Here is a 17,429-nt window from a genome sequence, read left to right on the forward strand (position 1 = left end):
AGTGTCACTGACTATAATATATATATATAATATAATAGTGTCACTGACTATAATATATATATAATATAATAGTGTCACTGACTATAATATATATATATATAATATAATAGTGTCACTGACTATAATATATATAATATAATAGTGTCACTGACTATAATATATATATATATAATATAATAGTGTCACTGACTATAATATATATATATATAATATAATAGTGTCACTGACTATAATATATATATAATATAATAGTGTCACTGACTATAATATATATATAATATAATAGTGTCACTGACTATAATATATATATAATATAATAGTGTCACTGACTATAATATATATATATATAATATAATAGTGTCACTGACTATAATATATATATATATAATATAATAGTGTCACTGACTATAATATATATATAATATAATAGTGTCACTGACTATAATATATATATATATAATATAATAGTGTCACTGACTATAATATATATATAATATAATAGTGTCACTGACTATAATATATATATAATATAATAGTGTCACTGACTATACTATATATATATAATATAATAGTGTCACTGACTATAATATATATATAATATAATAGTGTCACTGACTATAATATATATATAATATAATAGTGTCACTGACTATAATATATATATAATATAATAGTGTCACTGACTATAATATATATATAATATAATAGTGTCACTGACTATAATATATATATATATATAATATAATAGTGTCACTGACTATAATATATATATAATATAATAGTGTCACTGACTATAATATATATATAATATAATAGTGTCACTGACTATACTATATATATATAATATAATAGTGTCACTGACTATAATATATATATAATATAATAGTGTCACTGACTATAATATATATATAATATAATAGTGTCACTGACTATACTATATATATATAATATAATAGTGTCACTGACTATAATATATATATATATAATATAATAGTGTCACTGACTATACTATATATATATAATATAATAGTGTCACTGACTATAATATATATATATAATATAATAGTGTCACTGACTATAATATATATAATATAATATAATAGTGTCACTGACTATAATATATATATATATAATATAATAGTGTCACTGACTATAATATATATAATATAATATAATAGTGTCACTGACTATAATATATATATAATATAATAGTGTCACTGACTATAATATATATATAATATAATAGTGTCACTGACTATAATATATATATATAATATAATAGTGTCACTGACTATAATATATATATAATATAATAGTGTCACTGACTATAATATATATATAATATAATAGTGTCACTGACTATAATATATATATAATATAATAGTGTCACTGACTATAATATATATATAATATAATAGTGTCACTGACTATACTATATATATATAATATAATAGTGTCACTGACTATAATATATATATAATATAATAGTGTCACTGACTATAATATATATATATAATATAATAGTGTCACTGACTATAATATATATATAATATAGTAGTGTCACTGACTATAATATATATATAATATAATAGTGTCACTGACTATAATATATATATAATATAATAGTGTCACTGACTATAATATATATATAATATAATAGTGTCACTGACTATAATATATATATAATATAATAGTGTCACTGACTATAATATATATATAATAGTGTCACTGACTATAATATATATATAATATAATAGTGTCACTGACTATAATATATATATAATATAATAGTGTCACTGACTATAATATATATATATAATATAATAGTGTCACTGACTATAATATATATATAATATAATATAATAGTGTCACTGACTATAATATATATATAATAGTGTCACTGACTATAATATATATATAATATAATAGTGTCACTGACTATAATATATATATAATATAATATAATAGTGTCACTGACTATAATATATATATAATAGTGTCACTGACTATAATATATATATATAATATAATAGTGTCACTGACTATAATATATATATAATATAATAGTGTCACTGACTATAATATATATATAATATAATAGTGTCACTGACTATAATATATATATAATATAATATAATAGTGTCACTGACTATAATATATATATAATAGTGTCACTGACTATAATATATATATAATATAATAGTGTCACTGACTATAATATATATATAATATAATATAATAGTGTCACTGACTATAATATATATATAATAGTGTCACTGACTATAATATATATATAATATAATAGTGTCACTGACTATAATATATATATAATATAATAGTGTCACTGACTATAATATATATATAATATAATAGTGTCACTGACTATAATATATATATAATATAATAGTGTCACTGACTATAATATATATATATATAATATAATAGTGTCACTGACTATAATATATATATAATATAATAGTGTCACTGACTATAATATATATATAATATAATAGTGTCACTGACTATAATATATATATAATATAATAGTGTCACTGACTATAATATATATATAATATAATAGTGTCACTGACTATAATATATATATAATATAATAGTGTCACTGACTATAATATATATATAATATAATAGTGTCACTGACTATAATATATATATAATATAATAGTGTCACTGACTATAATATATATATAATATAATAGTGTCACTGACTATAACTCCACATCACGGCCGTCATAGACTTTCCTCAGCTATAAACAATTCTAAGAACTTTCATCATTTCCGGTTTTGAAAACCTTCATTCCACAAACACAAAAGATCGGACCTCCGCAAAAGAGGACACTGGTAGAGAAAGGGTTAAGTGGAGGGATTTATACCCCGCCCCCTGATCACATGGTGCTGACGTCACCGCAGGTCCTCCACTACCACGTCCTGCAGAGCCCCGCCCCGTGATCACATGGTGCTGACGTCACCGCAGGTCCTGCAGGTCTCGCAGTGCAGTGGGTGCCGCTATTGTCTCTGGTGTCAGCCGCCGCACACAGGACGTCTTCACACGGCTGCGGCCTCTCTGCGGTATCAGGTGAGGTGACAGCAGCCAGGACTCGGGCGCAGCTCTCACACAGTCTGTGCAGTCATGGCTTCCTCTCTCTCAGGCCGCAGTCACACTACAGCGAGATACGGCCGAGTGTCACAGGTTATAAACAGGCTCTGGTACCAGCACTGCGGAGCGGAGCGTGAGGCTCTGTATGTTGCTGTGCGGCTCCGTGTATTGCTGTGCGGCTCCGTGTATTGCTGTGCGGCTCCGTGTATTGTTGTGTGGCTCCGTGTATTGTTGTGAGGCTCCGTGTATTGTTGTGCGGCTCCGTGTATTGTTGTGCGGCTCCGTGTATTGTTGTGCGGCTCCGTGTATTGTTGTGCGGCTCCGTGTATTGTTGTGCGGCTCCGTGTATTGCTGTGCGGCTCCGTGTATTGCTGTGCGGCTCTGTGTATTGTTGTGTGGCTCCGTGTATTGTTGTGAGGCTCCGTGTATTGTTGTGCGGCTCCGTGTATTGTTGTGCGGCTCCGTGTATTGCTGTGCGGCTCCGTGTATTGTTGTGCGGCTCCGTGTATTGTTGTGCGGCTCCGTGTATTGTTGTGCGGCTCCGTGTATTGTTGTGCGGCTCCGTGTATTGTTGTGAGGCTCCGTGTATTGCTGTGCGGCTCCGTGTATTGTTGTGCGGCTCCGTGTATTGCTGTGCGGCTCCGTGTATTGTCGTGCGGCTCTGTGTATTGTTGTGTGGCTCCGTGTATTGCTGTGCGGCTCCGTGTATTGTTGTGCGGCTCCGTGTATTGTTGTGCGGCTCCGTGTATTGTTGTGCGGCTCCGTGTATTGTTGTGCGGCTCCGTGTATTGTTGTGAGGCTCCGTGTATTGCTGTGCGGCTCCGTGTATTGTTGTGCGGCTCCGTGTATTGCTGTGCGGCTCCGTGTATTGTTGTGCGGCTCCGTGTATTGTTGTGAGGCTCCGTGTATTGCTGTGCGGCTCCGTGTATTGTTGTGCGGCTCCGTGTATTGTTGTGCGGCTCCGTGTATTGTTGTGAGGCTCCGTGTATTGCTGTGCGGCTCCGTGTATTGCTGTGCGGCTCCGTGTATTGTTGTGCGGCTCCGTGTATTGCTGTGCGGCTCCGTGTATTGTCGTGTTGCTCCGTGTATTGTTGTGCGGCTCCGTGTATTGCTGTGCGGCTCCGTGTATTGCTGTGCGGCTCCGTGTATTGTTGTGAGGCTCCGTGTATTGCTGTGCGGCTCCGTGTATTGTTGTGCGGCTCCGTGTATTGTTGTGAGGCTCCGTGTATTGCTGTGCGGCTCCGTGTATTGCTGTGCGGCTCCGTGTATTGCTGTGCGGCTCCGTGTATTGCTGTGAGGCTCCGTGTATTGTTGTGCGGCTCCGTGTATTGTTGTGCGGCTCCGTGTATTGCTGTGCGGCTCCGTGTATTGTTGTGTGGCTCCGTGTATTGTTGTGCGGCTCCGTGTATTGTTGTGAGGCTCCGTGTATTGTTGTGCGGCTCCGTGTATTGTTGTGAGGCTCCGTGTATTGCTGTGCGGCTCCGTGTATTGCTGTGCGGCTCCGTGTATTGTTGTGCGGCTCCGTGTATTGCTGTGCGGCTCCGTGTATTGTCGTGTTGCTCCGTGTATTGTTGTGCGGCTCCGTGTATTGCTGTGCGGCTCCGTGTATTGCTGTGCGGCTCCGTGTATTGTTGTGAGGCTCCGTGTATTGCTGTGCGGCTCCGTGTATTGTTGTGCGGCTCCGTGTAGTGTTGTGAGGCTCCGTGTATTGCTGTGCGGCTCCGTGTATTGCTGTGCGGCTCCGTGTATTGCTGTGCGGCTCCGTGTATTGCTGTGAGGCTCCGTGTATTGTTGTGCGGCTCCGTGTATTGTTGTGCGGCTCCGTGTATTGCTGTGCGGCTCCGTGTATTGTTGTGCGGCTCCGTGTATTGTTGTGCGGCTCCGTGTATTGCTGTGCGGCTCCGTGTATTGCTGTGCGGCTCCGTGTATTGCTGTGCGGCTCCGTGTATTGCTGTGCGGCTCCGTGTATTGCTGTGCGGCTCCGTGTATTGTTGTGCGGCTCCGTGTATTGTTGTGCGGCTCCGTGTATTGTTGTGCGGCTCCGTGTATTGCTGTGCGGCTCCGTGTATTGTTGTGCGGCTCCGTGTATTGTTGTGCGGCTCCGTGTATTGTTGTGCGGCTCCGTGTATTGCTGTGCGGCTCCGTGTATTGTTGTGCGGCTCCGTGTATTGTTGTGCGGCTCCGTGTATTGTTGTGCGGCTCCGTGTATTGTTGTGCGGCTCCGTGTATTGTTGTGCGGCTCCGTGTATTGCTGTGCGGCTCCGTGTATTGCTGTGCGGCTCCGTGTATTGCTGTGCGGCTCCGTGTATTGTTGTGCGGCTCCGTGTATTGTTGTGAGGCTCCGTGTATTGCTGTGCGGCTCCGTGTATTGCTGTGCGGCTCCGTGTATTGCTGTGCGGCTCCGTGTATTGCTGTGAGGCTCCGTGTATTGTTGTGCGGCTCCGTGTATTGTTGTGCGGCTCCGTGTATTGCTGTGCGGCTCCGTGTATTGTTGTGCGGCTCCGTGTATTGTTGTGAGGCTCCGTGTATTGCTGTGCGGCTCCGTGTATTGCTGTGCGGCTCCGTGTATTGTTGTGCGGCTCCGTGTATTGCTGTGCGGCTCCGTGTATTGTCGTGTTGCTCCGTGTATTGTTGTGCGGCTCCGTGTATTGTTGTGCGGCTCCGTGTATTGTTGTGCGGCTCCGTGTATTGCTGTGCGGCTCCGTGTATTGTTGTGCGGCTCCGTGTATTGTTGTGTGGCTCTGTGTATTGTTGTGTGGCTCCGTGTATTGTTGTGAGGCTCCGTGTATTGTTGTGCGGCTCCGTGTATTGTTGTGCGGCTCCGTGTATTGCTGTGCGGCTCCGTGTATTGTTGTGCGGCTCCGTGTATTGTTGTGCGGCTCCGTGTATTGTTGTGCGGCTCCGTGTATTGTTGTGCGGCTCCGTGTATTGTTGTGAGGCTCCGTGTATTGCTGTGCGGCTCCGTGTATTGTTGTGCGGCTCCGTGTATTGCTGTGCGGCTCCGTGTATTGTTGTGCGGCTCCGTGTATTGTTGTGAGGCTCCGTGTATTGCTGTGCGGCTCCGTGTATTGTTGTGCGGCTCCGTGTATTGTTGTGCGGCTCCGTGTATTGTTGTGAGGCTCCGTGTATTGCTGTGCGGCTCCGTGTATTGCTGTGCGGCTCCGTGTATTGTTGTGCGGCTCCGTGTATTGCTGTGCGGCTCCGTGTATTGTCGTGTTGCTCCGTGTATTGTTGTGCGGCTCCGTGTATTGCTGTGCGGCTCCGTGTATTGCTGTGCGGCTCCGTGTATTGTTGTGAGGCTCCGTGTATTGCTGTGCGGCTCCGTGTATTGTTGTGCGGCTCCGTGTATTGTTGTGAGGCTCCGTGTATTGCTGTGCGGCTCCGTGTATTGCTGTGCGGCTCCGTGTATTGCTGTGCGGCTCCGTGTATTGCTGTGAGGCTCCGTGTATTGTTGTGCGGCTCCGTGTATTGTTGTGCGGCTCCGTGTATTGCTGTGCGGCTCCGTGTATTGTTGTGTGGCTCCGTGTATTGTTGTGCGGCTCCGTGTATTGTTGTGAGGCTCCGTGTATTGTTGTGCGGCTCCGTGTATTGTTGTGAGGCTCCGTGTATTGCTGTGCGGCTCCGTGTATTGCTGTGCGGCTCCGTGTATTGTTGTGCGGCTCCGTGTATTGCTGTGCGGCTCCGTGTATTGTCGTGTTGCTCCGTGTATTGTTGTGCGGCTCCGTGTATTGCTGTGCGGCTCCGTGTATTGCTGTGCGGCTCCGTGTATTGTTGTGAGGCTCCGTGTATTGCTGTGCGGCTCCGTGTATTGTTGTGCGGCTCCGTGTAGTGTTGTGAGGCTCCGTGTATTGCTGTGCGGCTCCGTGTATTGCTGTGCGGCTCCGTGTATTGCTGTGCGGCTCCGTGTATTGCTGTGAGGCTCCGTGTATTGTTGTGCGGCTCCGTGTATTGTTGTGCGGCTCCGTGTATTGCTGTGCGGCTCCGTGTATTGTTGTGCGGCTCCGTGTATTGTTGTGCGGCTCCGTGTATTGCTGTGCGGCTCCGTGTATTGCTGTGCGGCTCCGTGTATTGCTGTGCGGCTCCGTGTATTGCTGTGCGGCTCCGTGTATTGCTGTGCGGCTCCGTGTATTGTTGTGCGGCTCCGTGTATTGTTGTGCGGCTCCGTGTATTGTTGTGCGGCTCCGTGTATTGCTGTGCGGCTCCGTGTATTGTTGTGCGGCTCCGTGTATTGTTGTGCGGCTCCGTGTATTGTTGTGCGGCTCCGTGTATTGCTGTGCGGCTCCGTGTATTGTTGTGCGGCTCCGTGTATTGTTGTGCGGCTCCGTGTATTGTTGTGCGGCTCCGTGTATTGTTGTGCGGCTCCGTGTATTGTTGTGCGGCTCCGTGTATTGCTGTGCGGCTCCGTGTATTGCTGTGCGGCTCCGTGTATTGCTGTGCGGCTCCGTGTATTGTTGTGCGGCTCCGTGTATTGTTGTGAGGCTCCGTGTATTGCTGTGCGGCTCCGTGTATTGCTGTGCGGCTCCGTGTATTGCTGTGCGGCTCCGTGTATTGCTGTGAGGCTCCGTGTATTGTTGTGCGGCTCCGTGTATTGTTGTGCGGCTCCGTGTATTGCTGTGCGGCTCCGTGTATTGTTGTGCGGCTCCGTGTATTGTTGTGAGGCTCCGTGTATTGCTGTGCGGCTCCGTGTATTGCTGTGCGGCTCCGTGTATTGTTGTGCGGCTCCGTGTATTGCTGTGCGGCTCCGTGTATTGTCGTGTTGCTCCGTGTATTGTTGTGCGGCTCCGTGTATTGTTGTGCGGCTCCGTGTATTGTTGTGCGGCTCCGTGTATTGCTGTGCGGCTCCGTGTATTGTTGTGCGGCTCCGTGTATTGTTGTGTGGCTCTGTGTATTGTTGTGTGGCTCCGTGTATTGTTGTGAGGCTCCGTGTATTGTTGTGCGGCTCCGTGTATTGTTGTGCGGCTCCGTGTATTGCTGTGCGGCTCCGTGTATTGTTGTGCGGCTCCGTGTATTGTTGTGCGGCTCCGTGTATTGTTGTGCGGCTCCGTGTATTGTTGTGCGGCTCCGTGTATTGTTGTGAGGCTCCGTGTATTGCTGTGCGGCTCCGTGTATTGTTGTGCGGCTCCGTGTATTGCTGTGCGGCTCCGTGTATTGTTGTGCGGCTCCGTGTATTGTTGTGAGGCTCCGTGTATTGCTGTGCGGCTCCGTGTATTGTTGTGCGGCTCCGTGTATTGTTGTGCGGCTCCGTGTATTGTTGTGAGGCTCCGTGTATTGCTGTGCGGCTCCGTGTATTGCTGTGCGGCTCCGTGTATTGTTGTGCGGCTCCGTGTATTGCTGTGCGGCTCCGTGTATTGTCGTGTTGCTCCGTGTATTGTTGTGCGGCTCCGTGTATTGCTGTGCGGCTCCGTGTATTGCTGTGCGGCTCCGTGTATTGTTGTGAGGCTCCGTGTATTGCTGTGCGGCTCCGTGTATTGTTGTGCGGCTCCGTGTATTGTTGTGAGGCTCCGTGTATTGCTGTGCGGCTCCGTGTATTGCTGTGCGGCTCCGTGTATTGCTGTGCGGCTCCGTGTATTGCTGTGAGGCTCCGTGTATTGTTGTGCGGCTCCGTGTATTGTTGTGCGGCTCCGTGTATTGCTGTGCGGCTCCGTGTATTGTTGTGTGGCTCCGTGTATTGTTGTGCGGCTCCGTGTATTGTTGTGAGGCTCCGTGTATTGTTGTGCGGCTCCGTGTATTGTTGTGAGGCTCCGTGTATTGCTGTGCGGCTCCGTGTATTGCTGTGCGGCTCCGTGTATTGTTGTGCGGCTCCGTGTATTGCTGTGCGGCTCCGTGTATTGTCGTGTTGCTCCGTGTATTGTTGTGCGGCTCCGTGTATTGCTGTGCGGCTCCGTGTATTGCTGTGCGGCTCCGTGTATTGTTGTGAGGCTCCGTGTATTGCTGTGCGGCTCCGTGTATTGTTGTGCGGCTCCGTGTATTGTTGTGAGGCTCCGTGTATTGCTGTGCGGCTCCGTGTATTGCTGTGCGGCTCCGTGTATTGCTGTGCGGCTCCGTGTATTGCTGTGCGGCTCCGTGTATTGGTGTGCGGCTCCGTGTATTGTTGTGCGGCTCCGTGTATTGTTGTGCGGCTCCGTGTATTGCTGTGCGGCTCCGTGTATTGCTGTGCGGCTCCGTGTATTGCTGTGCGGCTCCGTGTATTGCTGTGCGGCTCCGTGTATTGCTGTGCGGCTCCGTGTATTGTTGTGCGGCTCCGTGTATTGTTGTGCGGCTCCGTGTATTGTTGTGCGGCTCCGTGTATTGCTGTGCGGCTCCGTGTATTGTTGTGAGGCTCCGTGTATTGCTGTGCGGCTCCGTGTATTGCTGTGCGGCTCCGTGTATTGTTGTGCGGCTCCGTGTATTGCTGTGCGGCTCCGTGTATTGTCGTGTTGCTCCGTGTATTGTTGTGCGGCTCCGTGTATTGTTGTGCGGCTCCGTGTATTGTTGTGCGGCTCCGTGTATTGCTGTGCGGCTCCGTGTATTGTTGTGCGGCTCCGTGTATTGTTGTGTGGCTCTGTGTATTGTTGTGTGGCTCCGTGTATTGTTGTGAGGCTCCGTGTATTGTTGTGCGGCTCCGTGTATTGTTGTGCGGCTCCGTGTATTGCTGTGCGGCTCCGTGTATTGTTGTGCGGCTCCGTGTATTGTTGTGCGGCTCCGTGTATTGTTGTGCGGCTCCGTGTATTGTTGTGCGGCTCCGTGTATTGTTGTGAGGCTCCGTGTATTGCTGTGCGGCTCCGTGTATTGTTGTGCGGCTCCGTGTATTGCTGTGCGGCTCCGTGTATTGTTGTGCGGCTCCGTGTATTGTTGTGAGGCTCCGTGTATTGCTGTGCGGCTCCGTGTATTGTTGTGCGGCTCCGTGTATTGTTGTGCGGCTCCGTGTATTGTTGTGAGGCTCCGTGTATTGCTGTGCGGCTCCGTGTATTGCTGTGCGGCTCCGTGTATTGTTGTGCGGCTCCGTGTATTGCTGTGCGGCTCCGTGTATTGTCGTGTTGCTCCGTGTATTGTTGTGCGGCTCCGTGTATTGCTGTGCGGCTCCGTGTATTGCTGTGCGGCTCCGTGTATTGTTGTGAGGCTCCGTGTATTGCTGTGCGGCTCCGTGTATTGTTGTGCGGCTCCGTGTATTGTTGTGAGGCTCCGTGTATTGCTGTGCGGCTCCGTGTATTGCTGTGCGGCTCCGTGTATTGCTGTGCGGCTCCGTGTATTGTTGTGAGGCTCCGTGTATTGCTGTGCGGCTCCGTGTATTGTTGTGCGGCTCCGTGTATTGTTGTGAGGCTCCGTGTATTGCTGTGCGGCTCCGTGTATTGCTGTGCGGCTCCGTGTATTGGTGTGCGGCTCCGTGTATTGTTGTGCGGCTCCGTGTATTGTTGTGCGGCTCCGTGTATTGCTGTGCGGCTCCGTGTATTGCTGTGCGGCTCCGTGTATTGCTGTGCGGCTCCGTGTATTGCTGTGCGGCTCCGTGTATTGCTGTGCGGCTCCGTGTATTGTTGTGCGGCTCCGTGTATTGTTGTGCGGCTCCGTGTATTGTTGTGCGGCTCCGTGTATTGCTGTGCGGCTCCGTGTATTGTTGTGCGGCTCCGTGTATTGTTGTGCGGCTCCGTGTATTGTTGTGCGGCTCCGTGTATTGCTGTGCGGCTCCGTGTATTGTTGTGCGGCTCCGTGTATTGTTGTGCGGCTCCGTGTATTGTTGTGCGGCTCCGTGTATTGTTGTGCGGCTCCGTGTATTGTTGTGCGGCTCCGTGTATTGCTGTGCGGCTCCGTGTATTGCTGTGCGGCTCCGTGTATTGCTGTGCGGCTCCGTGTATTGTTGTGCGGCTCCGTGTATTGTTGTGAGGCTCCGTGTATTGCTGTGCGGCTCCGTGTATTGCTGTGCGGCTCCGTGTATTGCTGTGCGGCTCCGTGTATTGCTGTGAGGCTCCGTGTATTGTTGTGCGGCTCCGTGTATTGTTGTGCGGCTCCGTGTATTGCTGTGCGGCTCCGTGTATTGTTGTGCGGCTCCGTGTATTGTTGTGAGGCTCCGTGTATTGCTGTGCGGCTCCGTGTATTGCTGTGCGGCTCCGTGTATTGTTGTGCGGCTCCGTGTATTGCTGTGCGGCTCCGTGTATTGTCGTGTTGCTCCGTGTATTGTTGTGCGGCTCCGTGTATTGCTGTGCGGCTCCGTGTATTGCTGTGCGGCTCCGTGTATTGTTGTGAGGCTCCGTGTATTGCTGTGCGGCTCCGTGTATTGTTGTGCGGCTCCGTGTATTGTTGTGAGGCTCCGTGTATTGCTGTGCGGCTCCGTGTATTGCTGTGCGGCTCCGTGTATTGCTGTGCGGCTCCGTGTATTGCTGTGAGGCTCCGTGTATTGTTGTGCGGCTCCGTGTATTGTTGTGCGGCTCCGTGTATTGCTGTGCGGCTCCGTGTATTGTTGTGCGGCTCCGTGTATTGTTGTGCGGCTCCGTGTATTGCTGTGCGGCTCCGTGTATTGCTGTGCGGCTCCGTGTATTGCTGTGCGGCTCCGTGTATTGCTGTGCGGCTCCGTGTATTGCTGTGCGGCTCCGTGTATTGTTGTGCGGCTCCGTGTATTGTTGTGCGGCTCCGTGTATTGTTGTGCGGCTCCGTGTATTGCTGTGCGGCTCCGTGTATTGTTGTGCGGCTCCGTGTATTGTTGTGCGGCTCCGTGTATTGTTGTGCGGCTCCGTGTATTGTTGTGCGGCTCCGTGTATTGTTGTGCGGCTCCGTGTATTGTTGTGCGGCTCCGTGTATTGTGGTGCGGCTCCGTGTATTGTCGTGCGGCTCCGTGTATTGTCGTGCGGCTCCGTGTATTGCTGTGAGGCTCCGTGTATTGTTGTGTTGCTCCGTGTATTGTTGTGCGGCTCCGTGTATTGTTGTGCGGCTCCGTGTATTGTTGTGCGGCTCCGTGTATTGCTGTGCGGCTCCGTGTATTGTTGTGCGGCTCCGTGTATTGCTGTGCGGCTCCGTGTATTGCTGTGCGGCTCCGTGTATTGTCGTGCGGCTCCGTGTATTGCTGTGCGGCTCCGTGTATTGTCGTGAGGCTCCGTGTATTGTCGTGAGGCTCCGTGTATTGTTGTGAGGCTCCGTGTATTGTTGTGCGGCTCCGTGTATTGTTGTGCGGCTCCGTGTATTGTTGTGCGGCTCCGTGTATTGTTGTGCGGCTCCGTGTATTGTTGGCTCCGTGTATTGTTGTGAGGCTCCGTGTATTGTTGTGTGGCTCCGTGTATTGTTGTGCGGCTCCGTGTATTGTTGTGCGGCTCCGTGTATTGCTGTGCGGCTCCGTGTATTGCTGTGAGGCTCCGTGTATTGTTGTGCGGCTCCGTGTATTGTTGTGAGGCTCCGTGTATTGCTGTGCGGCTCCGTGTATTGTTGTGAGGCTCCGTGTATTGTTGTGTGGCTCCGTGTATTGTTGTGCGGCTCCGTGTATTGTTGTGCGGCTCCGTGTATTGTTGTGCGGCTCCGTGTATTGTTGTGCGGCTCCGTGTATTGTTGGCTCCGTGTATTGTTGTGAGGCTCCGTGTATTGTTGTGTGGCTCCGTGTATTGTTGTGCGGCTCCGTGTATTGTTGTGAGGCTCCGTGTATTGCTGTGAGGCTCCGTGTATTGTTGTGCGGCTCCGTGTATTGTTGTGAGGCTCCGTGTATTGCTGTGCGGCTCCGTGTATTGTTGTGCGGCTCCGTGTATTGTTGTGAGGCTCCGTGTATTGTTGTGAGGCTCCGTGTATTGTCGTGCGGCTCCGTGTCTTGTTGTGCGGCTCTCTGTATTGTTGTGCGGCTCCGTGTATTGTTGTGCGGCTCCGTGTATTGTTGTGAGGCTCCGTGTATTGTTGTGCGGCTCCGTGTATTGTCGTGCGGCTCCGTGTATTGTCGTGCGGCTCCGTGTATTGCAGCGCGGCTCCGTGTATTGTTGTGAGGCTCCGTGTATTGTTGTGAGGCTCCGTGTATTGTCGTGCGGCTCCGTGTCTTGTTGTGCGGCTCCGTGTATTGTCGTGCGGCTCTCTGTATTGTTGTGCGGCTCCGTGTATTGTTGTGCGGCTCCGTGTATTGTTGTGCGGCTCCGTGTTTTGTTGTGCGGCTCCGTGTATTGTCGTGCGGCTCCGTGTATTGTTGTGCGGCTCTCTGTATTGTTGTGAGGCTCCGTGTATTGTTGTGCGGCTCCGTGTATTGTTGTGCGGCTCCGTGTTTTGTTGTGCGGCTCCGTGTATTGTCGTGCGGCTCCGTGTATTGTTGTGCGGCTCTCTGTATTGTTGTGCGGCTCCGTGTATTGTTGTGCGGCTCCGTGTATTGTTGTGCGGCTCCGTGTTTTGTTGTGCGGCTCCGTGTATTGTTGTGCGGCTCCGTGTATTGTTGTGCGGCTCTCTGTATTGTTGTGAGGCTCCGTGTATTGTTGTGCGGCTCCGTGTATTGTTGTGCGGCTCCGTGTATTGTTGTGCGGCTCCGTGTATTGTTGTGCGGCTCCGTGTTTTGTTGTGCGGCTCCGTGTATTGTTGTGCGGCTCCGTGTATTGTCGTGCGGCTCCGTGTATTGTCGTGTGGCTCCGTGTATTGTTGTGAGGCTCCGTGTATTGTTGTGCGGCTCCGTGTCTTGTTGTGCGGCTCTCTGTATTGTTGTGCGGCTCCGTGTATTGCTGTGCGGCTCCGTGTATTGTTGTGCGGCTCCGTGTATTGTTGTGCGGCTCCGTGTATTGCTGTGTGGCTCCGTGTATTGTCGTGCGGCTCCGTGTATTGTTGTGCGGCTCCGTGTATTGTCGTGCGGCTCCGTGTATTGTCGTGCGGCTCCGTGTATTGTCGTGCGGCTCCGTGTATTGTCGTGCGGCTCCGTGTATTGTCGTGCGGCTCCGTGTATTGTTGTGCGGCTCCGTGTATTGCTGTGCGGCTCCGTGTATTGTTGTGAGGCTCCGTGTATTGTTGTGCGGCTCCGTGTATTGTTGTGCGGCTCCGTGTATTGCCGTGCGGCTCCGTGTATTGTTGTGAGGCTCCGTGTATTGTTGTGCGGCTCCGTGTATTGTTGTGCGGCTCCGTGTATTGCAGCGCGGCTCCGTGTATTGTTGTGAGGCTCCGTGTATTGTCGTGCGGCTCCGTGTATTGTCGTGCGGCTCCGTGTATTGCCGTGCGGCTCCGTGTATTGTTGTGAGGCTCCGTGTATTGTTGTGCGGCTCCGTGTATTGTCGTGCGGCTCTCTGTATTGTTGTGCGGCTCCGTGTATTGTTGTGCGGCTCCGTGTATTGTTGTGCGGCTCCGTGTTTTGTTGTGCGGCTCCGTGTATTGTCGTGCGGCTCCGTGTATTGTTGTGCGGCTCTCTGTATTGTTGTGAGGCTCCGTGTATTGTTGTGCGGCTCCGTGTATTGTTGTGCGGCTCCGTGTTTTGTTGTGCGGCTCCGTGTATTGTCGTGCGGCTCCGTGTATTGTTGTGCGGCTCTCTGTATTGTTGTGCGGCTCCGTGTATTGTTGTGCGGCTCCGTGTATTGTTGTGCGGCTCCGTGTTTTGTTGTGCGGCTCCGTGTATTGTTGTGCGGCTCCGTGTATTGTTGTGCGGCTCTCTGTATTGTTGTGAGGCTCCGTGTATTGTTGTGCGGCTCCGTGTATTGTTGTGCGGCTCCGTGTATTGTTGTGCGGCTCCGTGTATTGTTGTGCGGCTCCGTGTTTTGTTGTGCGGCTCCGTGTATTGTTGTGCGGCTCCGTGTATTGTCGTGCGGCTCCGTGTATTGTCGTGTGGCTCCGTGTATTGTTGTGAGGCTCCGTGTATTGTTGTGCGGCTCCGTGTCTTGTTGTGCGGCTCTCTGTATTGTTGTGCGGCTCCGTGTATTGCTGTGCGGCTCCGTGTATTGTTGTGCGGCTCCGTGTATTGTTGTGCGGCTCCGTGTATTGCTGTGTGGCTCCGTGTATTGTCGTGCGGCTCCGTGTATTGTTGTGCGGCTCCGTGTATTGTCGTGCGGCTCCGTGTATTGTCGTGCGGCTCCGTGTATTGTCGTGCGGCTCCGTGTATTGTCGTGCGGCTCCGTGTATTGTCGTGCGGCTCCGTGTATTGTTGTGCGGCTCCGTGTATTGCTGTGCGGCTCCGTGTATTGTTGTGAGGCTCCGTGTATTGTTGTGCGGCTCCGTGTATTGTTGTGCGGCTCCGTGTATTGCCGTGCGGCTCCGTGTATTGTTGTGAGGCTCCGTGTATTGTTGTGCGGCTCCGTGTATTGTTGTGCGGCTCCGTGTATTGCAGCGCGGCTCCGTGTATTGTTGTGAGGCTCCGTGTATTGTCGTGCGGCTCCGTGTATTGTCGTGCGGCTCCGTGTATTGCCGTGCGGCTCCGTGTATTGTTGTGAGGCTCCGTGTATTGTTGTGCGGCTCCGTGTATTGTTGTGCGGCTCCGTGTATTGCAGCGCGGCTCGGTGTATTGTTGTTTGGCTCCATAATAATAATAATAATAATAATAATAATAATAATAATTTTAATTATATAGCGCCAACATATTCCGCAGCGCTTTACAAATTATAGAGGGGAATTGTACAGACAATAAACATTACAGCATAACAATAATCACAGATCAGAACAGATACAGGAGGAATGAGGGCCCCGATCACCAGATACAGGAGGAGTGAGGGCCCCGATCACCAGATACAGGAGGAGCGAGGGCCCCGATCACCAGATACAGGAGGAGTGAGGGCCCCGATCACCAGATACAGGAGGAGTGAGGACCCCGATCACCAGATACAGGAGGAATGAGGGCCCCGAGCACCAGATACAGGAGGAGTGAGGGCCCCGATCACCAGATACAAGAGCAGTGAGGGCCCTGATCACCAGATACAGGAGGAGTGAGGGCCCCGATCACCAGATACAGGAGGAGTGAGGGCCCCGATCACCAGATACAAGAGCAGTGAGGGCCCTGATCACCAGATACAAGAGGAGCGAGGGCCCCGATCACCAGATACAGGAGGAGCGAGGGCCCCGATCACCAGATACAGGAGGAGTGAGGGCCCCGATCACCAGATACAGGAGGAGTGAGGGCCCTGCTCACCAGATACAGGAGCAGTGAGGACCCCGATCACCAGATACAGGAGGAGCGAGGGCCCCGATCACCAGATACAGGAGGAGTGAGGGCCCCGATCACCAGATACAAGAGGAGTGAGGGCCCCGATCACCAGATACAGGAGGAGCGAGGGCCCCGATCACCAGATACCAAGAGGAGCGAGGGCCCCGATCACCAGATACAGGAGGAGCGAGGGCCCCGATCACCAGATACAGGAGGAGCGAGGGCCCCGATCACCAGATACAGGAGGAATGAGGGCCCCGATCACCAGATACAGGAGGAGTGAGGGTCCCGATCACCAGATACAGGAGGAGTGAGGGCCCCGATCACCAGATACAGGAGGAGTGAGGGCCCCGATCACCAGATACAGGAGGAGTGAGGGCCCCGATCACCAGATACAGGAGGAGTGAGGGCCCCGATCACCAGATACAGGAGGAGTGAGGGCCCCGATCACCAGATACAGGAGGAGTGAGGGCCCCGATCACCAGATACAGGAGGAATGAGAGCCCCGATCACCAGATACAGGAGGAGTGAGGACCCCGATCACCAGATACAGGAGGAGTGAGGGCCCCGATCACCAGATACAGGAGGAGCGAGGGCCCCGATCACCAGATACAGGAGGAGCGAGGGCCCCGATCACCAGATACAGGAGGAGTGAGGACCCCGATCACCAGATACAGGAGGAGCGAGGGCCCCGATCACCAGATACAGGAGGAATGAGGGCCCCGATCACCAGATACAGGAGGAGCGAGGGCCCCGATCACCAGATACAGGAGGAGTGAGGGCCCCGATCACCAGATACAGGAGGAGTGAGGGCCCCGATCACCAGATACAAGAGCAGTGAGGGCCCTGATCACCAGATACAGGAGGAGTGAGGGCCCCGATCACCAGATACAGGAGGAGTGAGGGCCCCGATCACCAGATACAAGAGCAGTGAGGGCCCTGATCACCAGATACAAGAGGAGCGAGGGCCCCGATCACCAGATACAGGAGGAGCGAGGGCCCCGATCACCAGATACAGGAGGAGTGAGGGCCCCGATCACCAGATACAGGAGGAGTGAGGGCCCTGCTCACCAGATACAGGAGCAGTGAGGACCCCGATCACCAGATACAGGAGGAGCGAGGGCCCCGATCACCAGATACAGGAGGAGTGAGGGCCCCGATCACCAGATACAAGAGGAGTGAGGGCCCCGATCACCAGATACAGGAGGAGCGAGGGCCCCGATCACCAGATACCAAGAGGAGCGAGGGCCCCGATCACCAGATACAGGAGGAGCGAGG

General features: G+C 50.2%; 1 protein-coding gene across 1 annotated transcript in view; it reads left to right on the plus strand.

Annotated features, from left to right (window-relative positions):
* The first annotated feature begins 2,971 nt into the window (after positions 1 to 2,971).
* The window catches only part of LOC138638917 (zinc finger protein 420-like), a 116,534-nt gene continuing 102,076 nt past the window's right edge, over positions 2,972 to 17,429 (plus strand). Inside the window, exon 1 of the mRNA XM_069728665.1 lies at positions 2,972 to 3,094. Coding sequence (XP_069584766.1) covers positions 2,972 to 3,094 — 123 coding nt within the window. The remainder of the gene's footprint in view (positions 3,095 to 17,429) is intronic.

Source organism: Ranitomeya imitator, chromosome 5 (genome assembly GCF_032444005.1).
Source record: "Ranitomeya imitator isolate aRanImi1 chromosome 5, aRanImi1.pri, whole genome shotgun sequence".
In the NCBI taxonomy this organism is placed as follows: Eukaryota; Metazoa; Chordata; class Amphibia; order Anura; family Dendrobatidae; genus Ranitomeya; species Ranitomeya imitator.